Source organism: Myodes glareolus, chromosome 5 (genome assembly GCF_982192425.1).
Source record: "Myodes glareolus chromosome 5, mMyoGla1.1, whole genome shotgun sequence".
NCBI classification, from domain to species: domain Eukaryota; kingdom Metazoa; phylum Chordata; class Mammalia; order Rodentia; family Cricetidae; genus Myodes; species Myodes glareolus.
In genome coordinates this window covers 20,310,845-20,334,529 of record NC_142030.1, presented here as the reverse complement: position 1 = coordinate 20,334,529, position 23,685 = coordinate 20,310,845, and the positions used below count along the sequence as shown (strand labels likewise).

Here is a 23,685-nt window from a genome sequence, read left to right as displayed (position 1 = left end):
AGACAGTCTCACTATCAGTCTAGACTGGCTATAATCTTATGGTGATCCTCCTGCATCAGCCTGGAATTGCAGACACATGCCACAACACCCAGCTTAACTATTTTTGAGAGTCTTGATAAACTTGTTTAAATATTTTCTATTTTTCACGATTTATTATGTCTTGGTGTCCTGCCAGATAAAGGAGCATATAAACATCAGAAGGCTCGCAGGATAAACATGTCACTGTCTCCTAAAAGTCAGGACATTTTTGCTCTGTTTATTTTTCCAGTTTTTGTGTTTGTTTGTTTTTGTTTTATATACCCAAATTTAAAGTTATTCCAACTTTTTGAGCTAGTGCTTGTTTTCAGTGCTATGCCATTTCGGGTACTTGTCTAAACTTTTACTTTGCCTGATATCCCTGAAAGTATCTATCAGCTCTTTAAAGACAGTATTTATTGTATCACTTTGACAATTTTACTGTCAGCTTTGCTCTGTCCCTGTGAAAGCTATTCCTACTGCTGACATGCACTGTGTCAGGATTCTGTCAGCGCCTCAGCCTGTAAGTTTCCATAAGAATGAAGTGGTCAGGATGAAGCTCTCTGTCTCTGGGTACCCTCATCTGCTGAGACCCTGTGTTTCAGGAATCTCAGTATGTCTGAGTATTTCCTATTGTCCAATGTGTGGGAACAAAAGTCACTGCAGGCTCCCTTCAGGGGAAGACTGGGAGAATAATTATAGTGTATTCTTTTAAAATTGTGTGTGTGTGTGTGTGTGTGTGTGTGTGTGTGTGTGTGTGTGTGTAGTGTGTTTGTAGGTCAGATCAACTTCAGCTGCTTTATCCAATCACTGTCTACCTTATTTTCTGTAGAAGAACGGTGCTGACCCTGAAACTTGTCCCTTTGACTAGACTGGCTGACCAGTGAGCTCCAGAATTCTGGCTGAACCAACCATAACTGAAGACAAGCCACTGTGCCTGGCTTTTACATGAGTGCTGAGGATTGAACTTGGGTCCTCATGCTTGTGCGGCAAAAATTTTCCCAGCTGAAACATCTCCACAGGTTCATTACATTTGATTCTTCCTGCAGCGTTTTATGCCTTTCCTCCCAGGGACTCAATTCCTTTGGTCAGTGGATTCTGCATCCAAAATCAGCATAGTTCTGAGAACTGATAGATGAATCATGGATTTTCTAGCAGAATCACCCTGCTTTGTCGCCTGATCCTTTATTCTTGCCTATTTCCTAAGTTGCAGGAATTGAGCAATGCGTTTGTTTGCCCCTAAGGGTGTCATGCTCTATTAACCATGTCCACAGCTCCCCTGACCTTCTTGGTGATTATGGTAATTGTGGTTCCCAAGCTCTAGTCATTGAGCATTACCTCTTGGCTCCCATTCTTTCAGAGTCCTATATCTCTGTGGGTTTCACTGAGCCCAAATCTCACCCACACTATCAGCCTACCAAGAAGAATCCAGCTGCTAGGCTCAGCTCTACAGATGTCCTCTGATCACTGTGATCTCGGTGGCCTTAGTAAATCTTTGGGCCTCTGGGCTCCTCTGAGGAATAATCCTTTGCTCACCTAAAAATCAAGAGCCTGGCTTATTCTAGGACATTTCTTTATTCCTTTCTCTTCCATATGCCCGTCTCTGAATTGGCCATCATTTATTCTAGGCCTGTTATAAAAGAACCGTATGGTCTCTTCCTTTCCTTGTAAAACTTAGAACTTTCCTACTTGGCTTTTGCTTAAATATCACTTTAATCATTATATTGACAGCTGAGCAAAAGGCTAGGGCAATGTCTGGAGTACGGTACTTACTACAGTGTCTTTTCAGACAGGAGATGCACTAGCTCTTCTTGGAGAACAGTGAATGGCCGCTATAAACTCGAGTGTTTTGAACATCTGTACAAGTTACTGTGTAGATATTTCTACCCTCTGTTTGGGGATCCTCGAATTTTTAGACCAATCTCTATCTTTAGTAGACCTAATGTGAACATTTAAACATTCGTGGCATTCTGTAATACTAACTATTTGATATTGTCTCTATTGCTCGGCATTTCTGCCTTATCAATAGGAAAGATAATAGTTTCTTTCTAATCCACAGCCTGAACCTGTTTCTAAATATTCAGAGCATCTTACTGTCCCTCTCCAGGGCATCTGTGCAACCTAGGAATAGTGAGCCAACTCCATTTCCTATTGGCTTTGTTCAGTCTTATTTTCAGTAGTCTGCAAGGACATTCCTAAACCAGGATGTTATGTTAGGTTAGCTCTTCTGATAACTTTAGTAATTATATGGTCACTGTATATCCGTGACATGCATACCGCCCAATGACAGATGAGTACTAAATGAACTGTTTCAGGACCCTACTTTCCTGGCTCCTCTTTCATGTTACCCATAGTCTTGCTGCTTAGTATGGGTTTTCCAAGATGCCAGTGTCAAGAATAGTAGATGCACTGTGCAGGCCAGGAAGGAAGCTGGAATAGTTACAGGTCTGATCTCTAGAAAATGGAGGGGAGGGGAGAGAAGGGGAAGAAGAGAAGGAAGGGAAGGGGAGGGGAGGGGAGAGGAGGGGATAGGAGGGGAGGGGAAGGAAGGGAAGAAGGGAAGGGGTTATAGTAATTTTCCTGCAACAGCAGTGAAAAGTCCTTGAGCCAGACACCTTAGAGAAGACTGAGTCTTCTAGGTTACCAGGTGCATTTTGTCCCTCCTGTGTTCACTCATTGGCCCTAGGAAGTGATGGGTTTCAGAACACAGAGTCTGAGGCCTGTGGTCAACTTTGTTTTACCTGAAGCTGCAGTGTGGGAGCTGTGGAAATGTGAGAGATGTATATTCATATTCATGGCTACTGCAGAAATGATGTCTTTTTATTATACTTGTAAAGGCCATCTTTAATAACATTTATTTTTATTATTATCTTTGTGTGTTTTCCCAAATAATAGAGCACTTCAAATTTTTTGTTTCCTTACCATTCCACAATTTATTGACCAGTTGACCTTTGGGAGCCTGATATCTCATTAGTTTCTTTTAACATACATACGCAAGTGTCCCATCATCAGTTTTTGGAAGACTTTAATTTTTCTATTGGCTTGACTTAGTTGCTATTTCACAAATCAGTTCATAATTTTTAAATGTGTCTACATCCCTTTTTTGGGGGGTTTTCATAACAGGGTTTCTCTGTAGCTTTGATGCCTGTCCTGGAACTAACTCTTGTAGACCAGGCTGGCCTCGAACTCACAGAGATCCTCCTACCTCTGCCTCCCAAGTGCTGGGATTAAAGGCACGAGCCACCACCACACAGCTGAATGTGTCTACTTCCTGACAGTCAGTTCTGTCTCACTGCTCTGTGTCTATTCCTTGCCAGTGCTGTCTTTCTGATTGTAGATTTGTAGTAGGTTTGGCAGCCAGATGCAGCCAGTTCTCTAGCATTATTGTTCTGCACTAAGGTGCATTTGTGTTTCCATATAAACCTAGAGTTTGTTTGTTTTTAACTTGTTTGTCAATAGCTTGTCAAAAATATGATTGGTTTTCATTGAGCTGGGTAGTAACTATGACTGTGACAATACAATGTTTTGAATCATACAGATTTTATACACATTTATATGCTTTATATCCTGGTATTTCACTGTAAATTTTACATATAATATATGTATATATTTTGTTTGATTTTAATGTTTGATTTAAATGTTGACTCCATCCTGTATAACTGGAACACATTTTAGTAGTCATACTATATAACCTTTTTTCATGTTGAATTCCCTTTACTAATATTTTGTGAAATTTTCATCTCTATCTAAGAAAAATATTGTTCCATAGTTTTTCTTGATATCATGCCTTGGTCTTGACATTTGAGCAGGAGTGGCTGTGTAGCTCAAGTTAGGAACTGTTTCATTTCCATTTTCTGGAAAAGTTTGTACTGAGTAGATGTCATTACTTCAAAGTTTTGGTAGAATTCACAAGTGAAACCACCTAAGCCCTCTGTTTTCTATTTTGGAACATCATTAACTGTTGACTTAATTTTATTAATTGATTGTGATAGCTTCAGATACCTTATGAGAGATTTGGTACCTTATGCCTTCTAGGAAGTCAGCTGGTTTCCTCTGAAATGTCAAATGTGTGGACAGATTTTGCTCTATTGGGTGTCTGTGAAAACCCTTCTGACACATTTCTGTGTGAGCATTTGGCATCTTTCCTGCTAAGAAGTTTACAGGTTTAATTTATCTTTTGGAAGAGCTGGCATTATAATTCTATTTTTTAAGTTTGTGTTACCATTTTTAATTTCATTTGTTTATTCTCTAGCAATAAGTAATAAAATGAAATAATTACTATTTAGTCTGCAAATTTAGGCTTGAATTGCAATTTTTATAGTATAAAATATTCTCTGAGAAAGAATGTTGTTTATTTTAGGGATCTTTTCTGATATTAATATTTGATGCTTTGATGATATTCAGGTTTGCCCTAGGCACATTGCTTAAATTGTTGTATATTTTTTGGTCCAGAATCTTTTCTACTTTTCTTTGAGACAGTCTCTCTGACCTGTGCATTGTTTAGAAAATATTTCAATTGTACTTCTGTTGTCTTTATTTTATTGCTTCCTTTTTCACATAATTTGTTTTATTGATTCTTTGGAAATGTCATATCATGCACCCCAACCCCACTTACTTCCCAGTCCTTCCATGTCTGCCCTTGTAACCTCTACTTCAAAGAAAAAAAAAAGGAAAAGAAAAAGAAGAAAACAAACAAAACCAGCTCCACCGTACTTGTCCCTCTCTGCTCCTCCATCTTTCCCACTTCCCCATCACACATTTGTTTATCATGGTGGTGTCCACCATCGGGCCACCCTGGGCTGTGGGGCCTGGGTGTCTTCCCACTGCCCCCTAAATGATTCTATTATAGTTAGAGAACACACAGTTTCACTTCCCTCCCTCTTCTCCACGTCCCCTTACAATTATGCGACAGCACCTCATGTTTACATAAATCATCTTAAATTTTATATAAATATGTCATCTCTGAGGAAACATCCTTACCAATTTCTCTATGCTTTTCACTTGAGTCAGAAGTTTGAAATGCTTTCTGAAGGTTCTTTTCTCTTTTGACAAATGTAATAGTTATGTGAGATGCTACTATTAGGGGAAGTGGATAAAGATGCTGTAAGAACCATCTTTGCTGACTTCATAGATTTTCTGTTAGCCTAACATTGACTGAACGTGATACATGAGATGGTTAACCCAGACCTCTCAGTAATGAGAACATGGAAGTCATGAATCTAATTCTATTTGCATAGGTTCAATCTTAGAGGATAGAAGAGATGAACTAAACTAATGGTAATTTATTTTCAAATTCGAGCGTGAACAGTGGTGGTTCTTAAATTTGGAGATGAGGTGAGAGCTGGGGAAAACAGAGAACATCACCAGAGACACCTGCAAGAGACTAGAGGGAAGCAAGACCATGAAGCCAAGCTAAAACTTGAGTCCATAATAGCATTTAATCACAAAGAACCATCCCTAAATTATGATGTCGTCCAGAGGGCTCATGTGTTAGGAAGAAATCTGTTTTAATGTGGGAAGTCGTTATGTTAACATCAGAGCATGAAAGCGATACAGAAAAACATGTGTTAGACTGGAAACGGGAGACAATAAATGAGTGTCACCCTTATAGAAACAGTGACTAGAATAAAGGCTGCCTAGTGTAAGAATTTGGTTTGAATCGAGACTTGGTATGTCCTCAGGGCTGAAGGTAAGGTACAGAGAGCAAGAAAGATCAGAGCAGTGAAAGTCATGTGTGAACAAGATGAGATCTTTAGGAGAGGTTTCTTTGTTTTTCTACTCGTAAAATTCAGAACACACAAAGACAGAAGGTCAATCTAAAAAAATCTCCATCTTTGAGAATATGTAAGAAGCAGGTAAGACAAGTTACCCTGGTGCTGTCAACCACAGTTGCCATCTTGTTCCGGGCTTCAGGAGCTTCCAGCTGTCTGTTCTTAGGAATCAGTACAGAGTCACCTTAATTGTCAGCCGGGGACAATCAGCATTGAAAACTCATTTGGATTTTTCTCTCTACTCTTTTGTATGAGCTGATTCTTGTTCCTGCATGGAACCCATCTTTTTTCTAAGAGCAATTTACTGGTTTGCAACCACAGTGACCCTGAAGGCATAAATACTACAATTTTTCATCTTAAGAGGAAAAGAAATATCAGTTTATCCTCTTATCATTGTAAATTTCTCTAACTTTTTCATTGCCTGAGGCAAAATAGTTGGCATAGAAGACATGGACCATTCCTCAAAGTCCTTAGTTTTTCCTCTTTGGAGTAATGAAATATAACCCTTCATGTAACTTCGTATGGGGTACGGGGGACTAAGTGGAGATGTGGGTGGTACCTTTAGGGTTCCGGAAACTGAAATTGATTGTGGAGGTTTTAACTGAAAATGGATGTTCCTCTTGAGATTTTAGTTTGTTCCGAAGAATAATATTACAAAATCCAGCATTACACAATAAGAGAAAGAAGTTCAACCAATGGAAGATTTATACGACAGATCCTCGGCAGTCCTTTAAACAATCCATTCCTTTGTTAATATCTAGATGTCTTGTGTTCTCAGTTCTGCCAGGATGAACTGAATTGAATTGTACAAGCAATTCCCATTATGGGTATAAGCTCTGTTTATAGAATCTGGCCTTTTTGATCTACTCCAAAAGGAGAATGATAGTAAGGGAAAAACGTTAAAGGAAAGGCCAGAATGGCACCAAAATCGAAGGCTGACCCTGATCTGCTGAGTCTCAACTAGGACACAGTTCCTGACTCATTACAAGGCTAGCCTCACCACACGCATCATTACACCTCCAGAACAAACAGAACAGTCCCAAAATATCCTGAAATGCTTCAATGGTATTTGGGTCAGGGATGGAGAACTTTGGTCTCAAGTCTTGTTGGCACTGTCTTTAGAAGAATAGGAAATTAATAAACTGCCTGCTCCTGTCTGTGAAATGCTTGGAGACCCAAGAGGGCATGAGGAACTCGAATCTGAATTGAGATGTTAGTTTTATTGTAACTACCACTTCGTGTTGTAATGAAGGTTGGGTTGAATTAAACAAGTGTGTGCCTTTCAGCAGACTTCATTGCTCGCCTGTTGACAGTGATGCCTGTGAGGCTGAAAACAGGTGCCCCCATATGTATGTGTATATGAATAAGACCTATGAAACCTAGAAATATAAAATCAACACATGAAATACAATCAAAGCTATATATGTATAATATATTATATATGTAATCTTTTATGACAGGATTAAGTAATTTTTCTATATAAAGTGAGAAAATTTCTTGAAAGGCTATACTACAAGGCTTCTTCTAAACCAAGTATAATGAACTGTATAGATGAGTAAAAGGAATAGGGAAGGATTGTCTTCCAACTTGCACTAGAGCACTAGAGAGCCATCCCCTCTCTATTTGTATGCAAATGACATATGTGTCCTCATAATTATAGTGGGTATAATAAAGCAAAGATTCCTTCCCCTAAACATCTCATTTTGAAAGACGATTAAACTCTTATCCCCTCTGAACACACCAAGAAGGCAGAAGCGCCTTCTCAGGTTGAGTGTGGTGGTACACACCTTTAAATCCCATCACTCGGAAGACAGAGACAGGTGGATCTCTGTGACTTCAACTCAAGCCTGTCTTTAGTGGAACAAAATAAAGCCTTCTGTGCTTGCTGTTACAGCTAAAACATTGGTAGAACTTAGCATGCATGTAGCAACACTGTGAAGCTCTTCACAACCTTGAACTCACATCATCCTCACAGAATGTGAATTCATATGAAATGTCGTTCTCTTTCTGTAAATGAGGTGACAAAGCTTTGAGGAAGGACCTTTCTAGACCAACAAAAACATAGTCATTCAAATCCATAGGCCATGGTTTTAACCGTGAAATATAAAAGACAATATCTCACAGATATCTTCCACAAAATTCTTACAAAATCCAAGATTTTTTTTTATCCCAAAAAGCATGTAGGCCATTTGTTCAGCCGTCAGTGATTGTTTAAATACTTGTTGAATCAATTCATCCTTATCTAACCAGGCATTCTTTAGATACCCTTATTGTGTCCATGCCAGTTGAGTGCTGTGGAAAGAACCTATTCCCAGATATTTTAGAGGAGTCCAGTGGTGCCCTTTGACTTCTCATGAAGAACTCACTGCTACGTAATTCCTCAATAAAGATCTTAAAGGTGAAGGAGACAGTCTAATGAACACCTACCAGGGAAGTGGAAAACAACAGTACCATCAGACTGTGAGGCTAGGTGGCTGGGCACAAGGAAGCAGCAGATAAGGAAAATTGGTGTCATTCCAGCTAGAGTAGAAAGGTTATCTGATATCACCCAGCAAAGTGTAAAGTCAAGACAAAGACACTCATAATTCTGAGGCCAGTTTTAGGTCAGTGATTATTCATTGTTTCAGGGCACTTTTTAATTCTATATCAGATTCATTTTAGGAACAGCCTCACATACACCAAAAATTCTGTCCTTTGTTGTTTTAGATTACTGAAGAATACATATTGGGCACTGCTTATTTTCTGTATACAGTCAAACAATGTTTTTCCCTTCTCGAGGAATTTGTTCATTCTATAGAGAGAATAGTCCAGGTCTAGGCAAACAATGTGTGTCTGACAGCCTGAAAACTGTGCCCTGCTAGCCAAGTGGAAGTATTTCTCAAGAAAGCCTTACAGTAGAGATCTTTTTTCTTAATCTTTGCCCTGCCATGCAGAAAGCCTGGAGTATAATTCTAACTTGCATTAACCGAAGTTAAATGAAAGCAGTAGTATCCCCACTGAGGACTGTGACAGACTAGAGACCACAAAAGCTAGGGTTCTGATCAAGGTTTTAAATCTCTCCTGGGAGTGAATCATGGACACAGATGGGAGATAATTGATATTCATAACTGAGAATATAATATTGAAAATGTTATATTTGGAAAGAACATTGTCCCTCATAAAGATCAGAAGTGTGGTAGAAAATGTTATTTTAAGGTAATTATTAGCACCTCTAGCTTATAATAAAAACAAAGTTTTGAGACATTTTCACCTTTATACTTCCCAGGCAGACAATATACATGAGAAGACTGTAAAATAATTTTCGTTTGTGATATGAGAGCCTTCCAAGTAAAGTGTTGTCCAAGGTTTTCTGTCCAACCCAGTTCCCAAAATCTTAAGTCATAAAGAAATCACACAGAGTTCTACATTAGTTATAAATTGACTTGCCTAGTATCTCAGGCTTCTTATTAACTCTCATAATTTATATTTCCCATTATTAGCTCATTATTTTTATCTGTGTTAGCCATGTGGCTCAGTACCTTATTCAGCAGGGCAGTCACATATTACTTCTTCTGTGATCAGGTCAGGACTGCAGAGGAATGAACTTCCTCCTTCCCAGAATTCTCCTGTTTTCATTGACCCGCCTCTACTTCCTGTCTGGTTGTCCCACCTATACTTCCTGCCTGACCACTGGCCAATCAGCATTTATTTAAAATAACTAATAAAAGTCAGAGGATCATCAGAGAATGACTTTAAAGCATATATTCCAGTAAGTTGAGACCTAGATAATAGATATGTTTCCAGACACATAAAACTTACCCATGATGATATAAACAACTTATAGTATAACAAGCTTTGAGGTCAAAGCAATGATAAAGGACACAGTCTTTAAAAATACCAGAATAAGAAAAACTTGTTACTGAATCCCACTAGGTATTTAAAGTTGAATTGCCACTAAATATATTTTAAATATCTTGAACATACTGTTGCCTGTCTCCTTTTCGAAGCAGAGTTGGAGTTTCTTAAGTGATGCTAATATACATTTAAATCCAGGGGTTATTAGAAGAAGAGGCACTTAGGGGAAAGAGAGTACATAAGCGAGAATGTGGGTAAAGGCTTCTCAGAGATGCGTGCCTATAAGAGACATTATGTTCACTACACAAGATATAACTCCATAAGGACCTAAAATTTCAATTTTTAAAAAGTAAAAGAGGTTCTCCTACAATTTTAAAGCATACTTAATAATCATCATTGTTTTGTGATTTGTGTCTATATGTGAAGTTATGATTTTAAAAATATCTCTTCGTTATAGAAAGGTATAAATATATACAAAGGTAAAATAACAATGTAATCATCCTCTACTTACCTTCCTGCTTACTTAAAAAACAGTCAACCCAGAGTCAGTTTGGCTTCATCTGTCCTATATCCTGACCCATTTACTCATTCCCCCCACCCCTTTACTTAAAAAAAATTAACTAAAGGCATAAGTTCATTGATTCATTTTCATATGTATATTTGACAACTTCACAGAGGTGAGATGTGATCAATCAATGCTATATGGGCACGTACTGTGTCATCACTATATTTGGTGCCCTCAAATCCTGCAGTGTGATGTCACAGTGGTACTGTGGTATTTCAGTTCTCCATTTTGGCATTCCAGATCTCCATGGTGACATCACAGTACTCCTTTGTGACATCACAGTATCATGTTATAACATTACAGAACCCCACTGCGTCATTACATATTTCACTTTGTAATCAAAGTGTCTCATTATGACAATACAATCCTTAATTATAACTCTACAATGTTTCTTTGTGATATCACAGCATTCTACTATAGCATCTCTGTAGTGTAAGTCACTCAATAGGATATCACATTAATCCTCTGAGAGTCCTATTGTGACATCACATGTTCCATTTTGACATCAAGATGCCTTACTGTTTCATCACAAAGGTTAATTGTGATACCTCAAGGTTCCTAAAATAGATTTCTGACACTTCTCTTTGGAACTTAACTGTCGAAGGAACTGTATCATCTATTCTGCAGTTTCTGCTTAGCATGGGTTTTTCCTATTCTGTATCAATGATGTACTTTACTTTGCCCTGCATTCCCTATAGACTGGCAGGTTATTCTAACTCCTTGAACATATTTGAGCATGCTCGAACATTTTATGAGATGACTAGTTGAGTGGTGTGGTGATTTCAGGAAAGAAGAATGCCATTTGTTTTTGTGACACTTCCAGTGTTTGAAAATTGGTGTTCAGATGTGTTAATTCTTTATAATATTTAAAACAGGAGACTTTGGACTTTTTCCCCCTTATTAAGTGAAACACTTTTTTGTTAAAGAACAATTTACCTTTCTTGGGTATAGTGTTTCATAAAGAAAGACAAGATTTGTTAGTTCACAAATATTGAAAACAAGAGGATGGGTCTCTAGCATCTGCTCACAGCTGGTGACAAGTTCACATACATATGGTTGGTGTAAGCAAGCCCTTTGTAGGTAATATTTTCACTCTTGTACACAATGTCACTGGAGTGCCTTATCACAGACAACAGGAGGGGAGACCACCCCGAAAGAAAAAGTGAACTTACTATCAGACCTTCTGATGTGGAGTGACTTTCTGTATGCCATGAATATGTCTTATTACCATTGCCTAATAAAGAAGCTGATTTGGCCAATAGCCAGGTAGGAAATCCAAGTAGAGCAATAGGGGGAAGAAAGGTGGAGTCAGGGAAACACCAGAAGCCACTGGAGAAGCAAGATGTGAAGTAATAAGCCATGAGCCTTGAGGTAAAATATAGACCAATAGAAATGGGTTAATTTAAATTATAAGATCTAGTTACTAATAAGTCTGAACTAATTGGTCAAATTGTTTGTAATTAGTATTAAGCCTCTGAATGATAATTTTAAAGAGGTTTGGGGACCAGGTAGAATGAGAAACCTCCAGTTACAACCTTCCTTGGCTGTTCTGTAGTAAAGTACTTTAGAACTCAATTAAATTATCTCTCCAAGCTTTCCCAGTTTTGAGGTAATTTTTGTTTTGTTTTGTTTTGTTTTATTGAAAACCATCAATTCTCTCCTACTAATTTCATAATGAATTTCCATTATGACTATACTATTATGTGGACAACCTGGAATTAATGTACCAAATACTGCCAGTATTTGCAGTGAAAGCCATAGTTCTTAGCTTTCTTGCCAAAAAAATAATATTTTGCCTGCCATTTTGTTGGTGTGGAGCCTGTTTCCTGTAAATTTCTCAGGAATCGGTCATGAACTAGTATCCCTTGAAAACTTTGATACTCAAAACTATTTTCCTGTCCTCTTAATTTTTGGGTGGGTATTAAATGTTTGCCTCATAAATTTTGTGTTTGACACCTTAAATATATGTTTCATGGAACGTGTCCTTATCATCTCATTGAACCTTGAGTCATGTTTTTATGTTTATTTGTTATGAGTGTGTTGAGAGGGATGAGAGAGATGGGGGCAGGTCAGAGCATAACCTCATAGAATCCAATCTCTCCATCCACCTTTACATGAATTCCAAGTATTGAACTTGGGTCGTTAGGTTTGTGTGGGCAAGTTCCTCTATATATGGAGTCATCCTGCTGAACCTTGAGTCATATTTTCAATACTTGTTCTCTTCATTACTTTGAATGTCTTCTCTTCAAGTTTTTACCTTTTTAAGTTTTGTTTGAGTTGACTCATAACTTCATATTGATCAGGTATAACCAGATACTTATCTATATTTCTAGACATTGTATAGTGATTAGATTATACAATGTTTGGAATATACTTCTCCTCTGACACATTTTTCATAATAAGAATGTACAGAGTCCTGTTGTTTAACAGTTTTAAAATATACAGATTCACTACAGTCACCTTAAAGTGCGTTTAGCACACAAGAACTTATTTCTCCTATCTAACTTGTACTTAGTCCTCACTGACCAACCTGCCTCCACTCTGTGTTCCTCTCTTTCCCCTGTGTGGGGTCCATTGTTTTGTTCTCTGCTTGTGATGGGAATCAATTTATAAGATTTGAAGGGTATTATTCATATGCAAGGATTTTTGTTATCTTCTCTGCTTGTAACTTTTTCTCATTTTTCCTTCATTTCTCTGAGTTTTAAAATACTCTTTGTATTTCTTTTCCCATTAACATTGGCATGTCCTGTCATGTTTATGAACCATTGTGTTACTTCTAGCCTAGTCTTTGTATGTTAAGTGGTCAGTGTTGATTTCATGTTCTTTACTAACTTCTATTGCTTCCTCTTCCTGAGTCTTTCCTATTTTGAATTCATTTTTATGGCTCTGTTGTTTTATAAACATGCTTCAGCATGTCCCAGGCAACTGTGTTCATTTATTTCGTGGGCGTTATGTTCCTGGCAGGTTCTTATTGGTCTCTGAACCCATGGTTTTCTTCCAGGATTCTTGTTTCTTTTAATAGATTAGCTCAGAAATAAGCCTCAGTTTGTCTTCCTTTCTTCCATGGTCTTGTTCTTTCTTTCCAACAGCCTCTTTTCTGTTTTCTTATTATGTCTTCCCTATTACTTGCATATTTATTTGACCACCACAAAGAATCTACTGCAGAATAAAAAAACTATATATATATATATTTAAATTATTTTTATATTTTCCATTATTAGAATAGAAAAAATCTACTTTTCAGCTCTAGTTTTTGATGTAAGTTCTCACTTTCTAGCACAGAGTGGCCTATAATTCACTTGATAGCCCAGCCTCACCTAAAACTTTCAACAATACTCTCACCTCAACTCTAGATGCTGGGATGGCAGGAATGAGCCATCATACACAACTCAATGTTCACTTCTGTTTCATTCTTTTTTAATACTTTCTTTGTTAGATCATACATAATTTGTACATCATATGGAATAGAACCTGCATCTTCTCTTCAGTAAGTTATTACCAAGATGTGTATTACAGCAATTTCTTGTGCATGGTGACACGTGCCAATAATGTCAGTACTGGAGGCAGAAGCAGAAGGATCCTTGGGTTCAAGGCTAGCCTTAGACACACAGTGAGATTATTTCTCACCATTATTACTTGACCATGTCCTGCCACAGAACAGTTCTGGGACCTCAACCTATTTATTCCATTGCATTAGAGAGAGAATCATCAAAGTTCTGATTTCTACCAATTTTAGATTAACTTTGCACATATATTCCACTTTAATATAACATATATAATTTTTACTTCAGCCTATTATACATGTGTTTGTGAGATTCATTCAAGTGTACATATTACTAGTGTCTTATATTAATAAATCAATTTAATCATACTCATTGATAACTGTTTTTCCATTCTCTCATTGATGGACATTACGGTTTCTAGTTTGGGGTTATTGTGTGGAGTCATTTTCATTCTTCTTGGATATATTAATGGGGTTATATTTTGGGGGTCATGTAAAAGCATGCATTTAGCTTTCTAAACTGTCAAACTAAATGCCTAACATTTTACACTTTCACAAGCAGCAAACTGTGTTAAAACTGTTATCATTAACTTCTATCATTGTCAGGGATTTCATTTAGCAAGACCCTCTGGTTTTGAAATGGCACCATTTTGTTGTCCTAACTTATATTTTGATATTATACATATTCACGAGCTTGTGATTTGTTAATACTCTCTGCTCAAGTTTTTTTTTTCTCCTTATATATGATTTGTGTGCATTCTCTATAGAATCCCAGTCTTTTGCAAGATGCATGGATGGAGAATATTTTCTCCTGTGATTTGTGTGGTCATTTCTTTGAGTATATTCTTATGGATAAAATTTATTTTTATAAAGTCCAATTCATCATCAACTTTTAAAAATTGGTATTGGATCTTTTCAAATTTCTTTTAAAATTATGATACAATTTTTATTATTTATTCTGTTAATATAATGGTTGCTTTTTGATTGTTAGCAGCATTTTGTCTCTTTAGGATGAACTCTGACTGACCATGATATATTATCCAATTTAGAAATTATTGTATCATACTCGGTAATGTCATATCAGGGATGATTTCTCTTTTATTCATAAAGGATCACTTAGCTAATGTCCCCCTTTTTTCATGATGTCTGCTTTGGCTTTTACTATCTTCCCTTTGTTTTTTGAAAGTGTTCATGTAAAGTTGATTTCATGTCTTTATTCAATGTTTGGTAACCCCTCTCTGAAGCAATTTTTACCAGAGTATTTTGAAAATGGTAATGATTTTGAATAAAAGTTTATAAAATGTTACCTCTTTGTTAAAAAGTAATTCACTGAAAACAATTCCAATTTCTTAGAATCAGAGCTGTTTATCATCTCTATCTCATTTTTCAGTTTTAGTCATTTTTTTAAAGAATTTTTCAATTTTATCTGTGGCATCTAGTCTATAATTATAGATCATTTAAAATATTCTGTCATTTTAATTCTAAGTAATTGACAATAATGACTGGTATTAAAAATTTATATCTTATCTATTTTTTAAAATTACTTTTAGTAGTGATTTATCAATTTTAATATATTTTTCAGCAAAGTAAATTCTGACATTCTTTTTCTGTAAAGTTTAGTTTTGCTATGTAGTATTTAAACAGTCCATTTTTAAAATATACCTCTGAATCTAACTTGTTCTTCTGTAGGTCCTTGAGATGGAGGCTCCATTTCTACCTTTCTTCTGTAATCTAGGCATGTTAAAGTGAACTTTGCTCTACTGTATTACCTGAATCGTTCACATTTCAATATCAGCTTTATTGACCTTTAAGTAACTCCAGTGCCGTTAACTTTCTCTTTTGGCACAGGCTACTCATGATAGTTTCGTTAATTATCAAATGATAGGTTTCTTATATATTCCATCTTTATTTTTCATTATTCATGAACACTGTTGTTGGATATTACTCTTGATGATTTTACAAATATAGACCATGCTGAGTTTACTTTTAAGCTTGCATTTTACCCAAGAAATTGTTGTGTGACTTCAGATATATTAATATGTAAAATAGTGTTTAAATTAAAAAAATTACCTATAATAAATTATAAAGAAATTCTTTAAACCTTTATATATTTCTTAGTTTGAGTTACTATTGCTGTGATGGTACACCATGACCAAAAGCAATTTGGGGTGGAAAGAGTTTATTTTTCTTACCCTTTCTTACAGTTTATCATCAAAGGTAGCTAAGGCAGGAACCTGGAGGCAGGAGCTGATGTAGAGACCACAGAGGAGTACTGCTTATTGGCTTGTTCCTCATGATTGCTCAGCCTCCTTTCTCACTGCACCCAGTACCACAAGCCCAGGATAACACCAACCACATTTGGCTGGGTCTTCTCACATCAATCACAAACATGACCAGTTTCTCAGTCAACCATCATCAGAGAAGCATTCTCTTCTAGGAGATGGGAACTAATAGAGAGACTCATAACTGACAGTGTGCAAAGAGTGAGAGATTAACTGAGAGGCCTACGTCAAGTCCCTCCTCTTAGGACTCTGGGAACTATGCAGAAGCGGAGGCAGAAAGGTTGGGAAAGTCAGAGGAGACAGAGAGCGCCAAGAAAACAGCACCTTTCCCACACAGCAGGACTGAAACACACATCCACTCACAGAAGCTGTAGCAGCACAGAACTTGCTAAGGTCCAAGCCAGCAGGAGTTGCAGCACTGAGAAGAGGAAGTGAACATGAGAAACCATTCCTAACCCAATTGACAAATGCTTACAAAGAAAAAGTCAGTTTTCTCCAATGGAGTCTCACTGAGTCTGCAGACAATATTTAATGCAGGCCCCAACCTCAGCAGTTTATGGCCTTCACAAAATGAACTCAGTGATGTGTTGGGAGATTTTTTGTCTCACAATGCTAGTCTGGGCACTTTTTACCTTTATTCCGCTTGTGTATTATGATTCTAATTTTATTTTTCTATGGTGTGAATGAGTGTGTGTGTGCGTGTGTGTGTGTGTGTGTGTGTGTGTGTATTCTACCATTTGTTATACCCAGGTCAGAAACTCAAACCATAGTTTTAAAAATCAAACATTCTCCCACATTACAATCAGAGGTACACTGATTTGGTCCTTCCATGTTGAGGAGTGACAAATGATAAAATATTAAATGTTTTTGTTCTCCATAATTAAATAATTATGTTCCATATGTAATAGCAGAAAATATCTGGACTGTAGATCCCTAGCATCCATGTAAAAGATGTAGCAGCATCTATCTGGTAACCTGGAGACGGGTAAGGTTTGTGGGTATGAAGAGAGGCAGATCTCCATGGCTTGCTAGATGGTAAGTTGAGTTCAGTGAGAGGCTGTCTCAGAAGGTAAAAGGTAGCATTATAGCATAAGATACTAAAAATCATCAAACTTTGGTCTTCACCTGTGGGCATAACCTCTACCAGCAAATATAACCTCATACACCAACGTATACATATGATCACATGCATACAACACACCAATATATACACATTCAAATAATTATCTTAAAATAAAATAAATAATCCAATATTAGAATTGGTTTTAATATTTATATTTTATATGTAGTATAAATTCATAATATGAAGATATAAAATGAATTTGTGTGAAAATATTCAAAAGACAAGTTGGAGTTTTATTTTCCCTATGACATGACAAAATTCTTAAAATCTCTCTGTTGCTGATGAAAAAGTTAAACACAATGTCATTAAATGGTTTGCCCATGTAGCGAGTTAGAGTTGGAATGCATTTTTCCACATCTTTTCACTCAAATAATGTGTCTCTACCTTTATACCATGTTGCCATGATAAAATGTTCAAAATATGGCAAGCTGGCTGTGTGGGTAGGTGAGTTATTATAGCTTCACAAACTGGACTCCTCTGTAACAAAAGAATAATTGAATAGTCAAATAATTTGAAACATAGGCCTGATACGTTGCAAATAGTCTCCAGGAGCAAAGGCAAGGGAGCAGCTCTCCCTGTGAGCATATCTGTATTTACTTCATTAGCTTTCAGAAGAACTAGATCTATCTGTCTTACACCATTTCTGCACTCTGAAATCTACTCACTGCAGCTGTGCCAATTGCAGCCCATCCTGTAGATGCATTCCCATGCCATCACTGTGGCAGGGAGCATGTGAACTCTCACAATCTAATGCACTTCACTCATCACCTCCCAGGATTTGTAGATTACACCATGTCATCTCCCAACTAGGCTACGAAGGGAAGACTACTGTAATGTCTCCGAGTCACACATACAATCAAGACAGTATTGCCTTCTTTTCCTGGAAGACAAACACTGGTATTCCTAAACATCTTGCTCAGGGAAGTTATGTTATAAATTTAAAGGCAGAACAGATTCAACACACATTAGTTAACCCATAGTCACAGGTGGCTATCAACTTTTGTTTGGGTTTGTGTGTGTGTGTGTTTTGTTGTTAGTGGTGCTGGTGATGAAACCTAGAACTTTGAGCATGCTAGGGAGGTCCTCTATCATGGAGTTATTTTCATACTGAGCCATTAAACACCAACTTTTGGTGTGTGTGTGTGTGTGTGTGTGTGTGTGTGTCTGTGTGTCTGTGTGTGTCTGTGTCTGTGTGTCATGTTTGTGTGTCTTTGTGTTTGGGAGCATACATGCATGTAGGAGCCAGAGATCAATGTGAAATATTTTCCTCAATTGCTCTCTACCCTATTTTTTGTTTTTCTGAGACAGAATCTCTTACAGGGTTGGAACTCATCAAGAAATCCAGTATTGCTGACAGGAGAACCTCAAGGATTCTCCTGTCAACATCTCCTTGATGTTAGCATTACAGGTGTAAGCCCCAGGCACAGCTTTTTTACATAGATGGTGGATTCTCATGCTAACAAAGTGGAGCTATTTTCCCAGTCTCTCAACTACCAACTGTTAAACCAACAATGTTCAGTCTCTGGGGAGACTGCCAAAGCTGGCAATGCTAGCTCCATTTCCAGTTATGATGGCTGGGTATTGGAAAAAGTTTTCAAGTAATTATAGTCTATGTTCAGGTGAGCTTTAATGACTACAGTACCGCTACTCTGTGGTTCTGAATTTTATTTTTGTGTTTGCTATTCATATAAGCCTTTTGAGTAAGCTCATCATAATGATCTCATCTTTTAAATGTTCACATTATTTTATAGCAAAAATGCTAAACCTGCTACATGATAAGTTTAATATATATTCATGTAGATTCATATATACATGCCTATATTTATTTGTTCACTTTTTTAATTATTAGGGAAAATTAAGTTGCTTTACAAGCTTTTCTTTCAGTCATGGCCATCAGACAAAGTAAAAGCAAAGATAAGTTTTATTTGCACACCACTCCTTCGGTTGCTCTTCTGACCCTCTGTGACATTCTGTGACCTGCTGCCCAGTTTCTCTCAATGTTCTTGACATAATAAACTATTGGCCAGGCTCCTGTTTAGGGCACTATTTTCATGACGTGAGAGGCTTTTGTCAAGTTTTAGGCCTATTATTTACTAATTGTGTGTTCTTTGTTGAATGGTCCTTTTGAAAGTTGAGTCTTTATGTAGCCATAATACAATAAAGCTGAATCACATGAGCTGAAATCTAGACCTGACCAGTCCACTATTGCTGTGTCCTCTGTGTGCAAGATGCCGCCTTGTTGTCTAGATAGTAGACTTCATTTGTGGCTCCTAGGTCTTCTCTTCCCCTCCTGCAGCCACCAGCGTAAGAATGTGAATAAAATACACATGGAATTATATAGACTTGGAATACATATTAAATTAGTGAAAAACAAAAGATATGTCATTTGTTTAGAGTTGTAAAAGTGAGCTTAGGGTCATCACTTCTCAATACAAACCCATGTTGACTAAGTTCATCCCTGAAATATATCAGCTGCATTGTGACTCATTAGAAATGGAATTTGCCCAGTGGTCATTTTCAATATTGAGGCAGTTTTTGTTCACTAATCTTATCTTCAACTAAAACTCTATTATGAAAGCACAAAGAACTAATGTTGGTACATTAGTTAGATATACCATATTGGAACTATCCCGTATTAGAAATACCCCATATTAGAAATTACTTTTGGTACACAGAGAATTAGAATCTTTCTGGTAATAACAATTGTGCATGAGTGAAATCAGCATTTGGATGGAGAAGGAATATCCCATATTGGAAAGTAATCATAGCTTTTATGTTCGTGTGTTCGTATGCTTTGACAGCTTTTTGGAGACCACAGCCTACTACTTCATGAAACCAAAAATTGGAGAGAAGGAGGTGTCCCCAAATGTTTTCTTCAGTGTCTGGCATGAGTTCAGCTCTGACTTTAAAGACTCTTGGAAAAAGGAGAACAAACTGATTCTGCAAGAGAGGTAGGTATTTTCATTTTCACAATGGCATTTAAAACTGGTATTTTATTAAGTGTGACTCCACTGGGGGTTGCCAATTTTTATAGCATGAATGAAAACTTTGATGGCCCTCACCCTGGGATGGCAAGTTGAAGAGGTGCTGATACTTGGCAGGACTTGGAGTTTGACGAAGAGGAGTGTGGGCTAGGCTGGGATGCTGCAGAAAGAATAGCTGTGGGTCGGGGCGGTGCCATTGTCTATTAAAATAAGTTCTATTGTGAGGAAACCACAAAAAGAAAAGCCATATGAAAGACTGAGTAACCCTATAGGGATAACTTTCTCCTCTCTGAAGATTGTTGGAAAGGCTGGAAAGGTCAGAGGAATAGTTTCTGCTCGCTTTTGCTCCACTCATGGTATCCTGTCAGTTTCATCAAGTCATCCCCAAATTTCACGCAGATGTCTCCCCAAACCATAGATGATCATGCTTTTTGAAAAGATCCCTCAAGATTCTTGTGGCATTACGACACATTTCCTAAAATAAATCTGTTCAAGAATGAAGAGAAATTTTTCCCTCTTGAGTATATGGGAAATAACATCTCAGGGATTATGAAATTCCACAAAGGCATATTAAATATTAACTCATGAAGAAAGCTAGCCCTCCCAGGGCAGCCTCCCCAAATAGCTGGGTCTAGTGGGAACATGAAAGAGAAACATAGTCCACACAGAAAGCAAATCCTAACACAGAACCAATTAGTACACTTCCTCACATCCCTGCACTACCAATGGCTTTGCTGTAGTTCTTTAGAGGGCTTACTTACATCCTGAGGGACCTGGTTCATCTCTGCTGTAACACTCCATAGTTTTCTGCTTAGTGTCTGCAAGCTGGTCTGTTTGCATATATACCTAGTTTTCATCTATGAGTAGGCTTCCCCCATCTCCTTAAGTAAACAGAGTTAATTGCTAGCATTTATTGTGCATATACATGATGCAGACATGGGCTCACATCCCCAATTAAAGCTGTACACCTCCTCTTGGAGCTCACTGTCCTCTCAAATCGAGCCTAAGCAGTCAACTCCAGGTTAAATGAGAGACTCCATGTCAAAAAACAGGATGGAGAAACAATTGTGGAAGTCACTCGAAGTCAACCGCCAGCCCCCACATAGGTTCATGTGTACCCGAACACACATATCTACACACAAACACACACACACACACACACGTATATCATACACCAAAGACAGTTGTACTCCAATCAGCGTTCTGCCATGCGTTAATTTGCATTCCCCTTTCGTGCATATATTAAATGGTATTTTTATTCTCTACCCACCAGAACGCTTGCTCAGTTTACATGGTTATAAAGGAGAGACTTTTTTCAACCCCAGCACATTAATGTATATCCTTCTTGAATTCCTCAATTTATTTTTTTCACATAGAAAAGCATCTGAAACCCACTCACTTTGCTGGAAGTGGTAAGCATAGCATTTCAGATAGAACAGCTATTGGTAGCCTAGCTTGGACTTGGGACCTAGATGAAGACAGAATTGGTCTGATTTGGGCATCAACAAGAGAGGAATAAGTACAAGAGTAGCTGCCCTAAAATATATCAGGTGAGTAAACATGTCACAGATGCTGTGGGCAAGGTGGACTCAATTATCAATTTTTTTTTCTGTGTCACCAGACAGGATATATATGCTGGTAAGAAGATGCTGTCAGATGGAAAATGTCAAAGCTCACAGATTCAGAAACACCACACCCTAAAACCACTTCTAGTCTCTGTTCAACACTGCTGAGAAGTTCCATTTCTAGGTGACATTAACAACCCCAGTCTTACCATATTGAGTTACTGAGTTTGATACACTCAGACAAGATCAGCTTTACTTTTTAACTCCTTGAACCAGCCAGACTTGGTTCTGATGTCCTGGACTTGCTCCTAGGGGCCTTTGGATACGCAGTGGATGACAGTGTATCATTGCTGCTGTATTGTGAGTAGGTTGAATCTCAGTGCTCCTAAGCATCCACTTGTACTTTTACTGCATTTGCTTGTGATAAAGGGCTACAGCAGAACATGCATCCAGCCAGGAGGGACTGACCTCTGGTCTGCCTCTCGGTAAATGACGGCCTGGCTGCCTCGAAGAGCAGAGCTAGTGGTCAGAAAAATGTTTGCACAGGGTTGCCCTTTGCTCAAACCCATATATACCTCATAAGTAAAGCAAAAATGTGAGGTCCCTGTTTGAAAATGAACAATTTCAAAACAACTAAGTATGAAGGCAGACGAGTCTTTCTAAGAGCTGTGGGCCAGACAACCGACTGTCTAAGTTCTCTTCCTGGCTGACATCACCTTAACCTTGTGATTTCTGTCGTAATAGAAACGCTGTGCCCTGGGACTTTATGGCAATGAGGACACGTGAGTTCAAAGTTTGAAACTCTGACTCACTCACATCATATGAGTAGAAACTCGAAAGATTTGGACACTAATGAAAGCTGTTCCCGATAGTTTATTCCTTCTGTGCTCCTGAATTATTTGCTATCACCAGCATTTTTTATTTAAAACCAATTCTTTACCATATAACAGCTTATTTCCAGTGTTTTATTCCATGCTATGAATTGTCTTGTTTGCATTGTAGTATTTATTCCACAGTGAGAAGGTTATTGTCCATATTGCTAGGAGAGCATTTACCTGTGACTTACCCATGATGTTTTCCCTTGGTGCATCTGTATATCTTTACTGACTGTACCTGTTACATCAATGTCAGGGATATGGGCATGAGAGTACAAACCTAGCTCGCTAGAGTAATGAATGTGTTTTTCCAGCATAATTTCAAATTGATCATTGTGGGTCACAAAAACCCTTCTCCAAATACCTTGAACAAAATGAGAGCTCTTGTTCAGACAGTTAGGCCACAGAAAAGTTGGGGAGAAACTTACCCATGAAATGCCCAGATGCAGAAATCTCCTGGCACTCAGTGGGTTGGGCATGCATCTCTGGCCCACTCTTTCTCTGCTTTTATTTTTCTTTCAAAACAACAATAACAAAAGCTATTTCATTATGTGAATAGATATTTTGCCTGCATGTCTGTGTACCAGGTGGCTACATTGCCCACAGAAACAAGAAACCAGGAGAGAGCATTGAATTCTCTATAACCAGACAGGCAGATGGTTATTAGCTGCCATGTGGGTGCTGGGATTCAAACCTGATTCCTCTGGAAGGGCATTCCCCTTTGTTTCTTTTTAAATGTCTTCTCTCTGTCTTTCTCTTTTTTCCTCCTTCCCTCACGTCTTGTCATCCTTTCTGTCTTCCCCTCCCCCTCCTTCCCCTTTCCCTGATCACAGTCTACTCCCGCTGTCTTCTGTGCGGTCCTTTATTTTTCCAGCTAAGCTTTTTCTTTAGCAGTTGGGATTCATATCCTGTGGCCTTCATGAGTAGCCATAACTCATAACTCAGGCATAGGAAGCACTCTCCAGTACCCTCTAGAAGAATTCCAGGGTGAATTCCCAATGGACACTGGCCTGCTTTGACTCTACTACTTTGGTCAGCCAGGGGCTATCATAAACAGCTCAGCTGCATTTCAATTCATTCCTCTAGCCATGATTGGCAATTCCCTACATAACAGTTTCTTTTGGGAGGGAGGAGGGAAAAAGAAGGGAAAAACAGTTTCAAGAGAGAAA

The 23,685-nt window shown here is 37.9% G+C and overlaps 1 protein-coding gene across 2 annotated transcripts in view; it reads left to right on the top strand.

The window, feature by feature from the left end:
* Fmn2 (formin 2) overlaps positions 1-23,685 on the top strand; it is a 279,413-nt gene that overhangs the window by 232,622 nt on the left and 23,106 nt on the right. For both annotated transcript variants that reach the window (XM_087906102.1, XM_048436401.3), the window contains one exon: positions 19,894-20,043. In XM_087906102.1, coding sequence (XP_087762228.1) covers positions 19,894-20,043 — 150 coding nt within the window. The remainder of the gene's footprint in view (positions 1-19,893; positions 20,044-23,685) is intronic.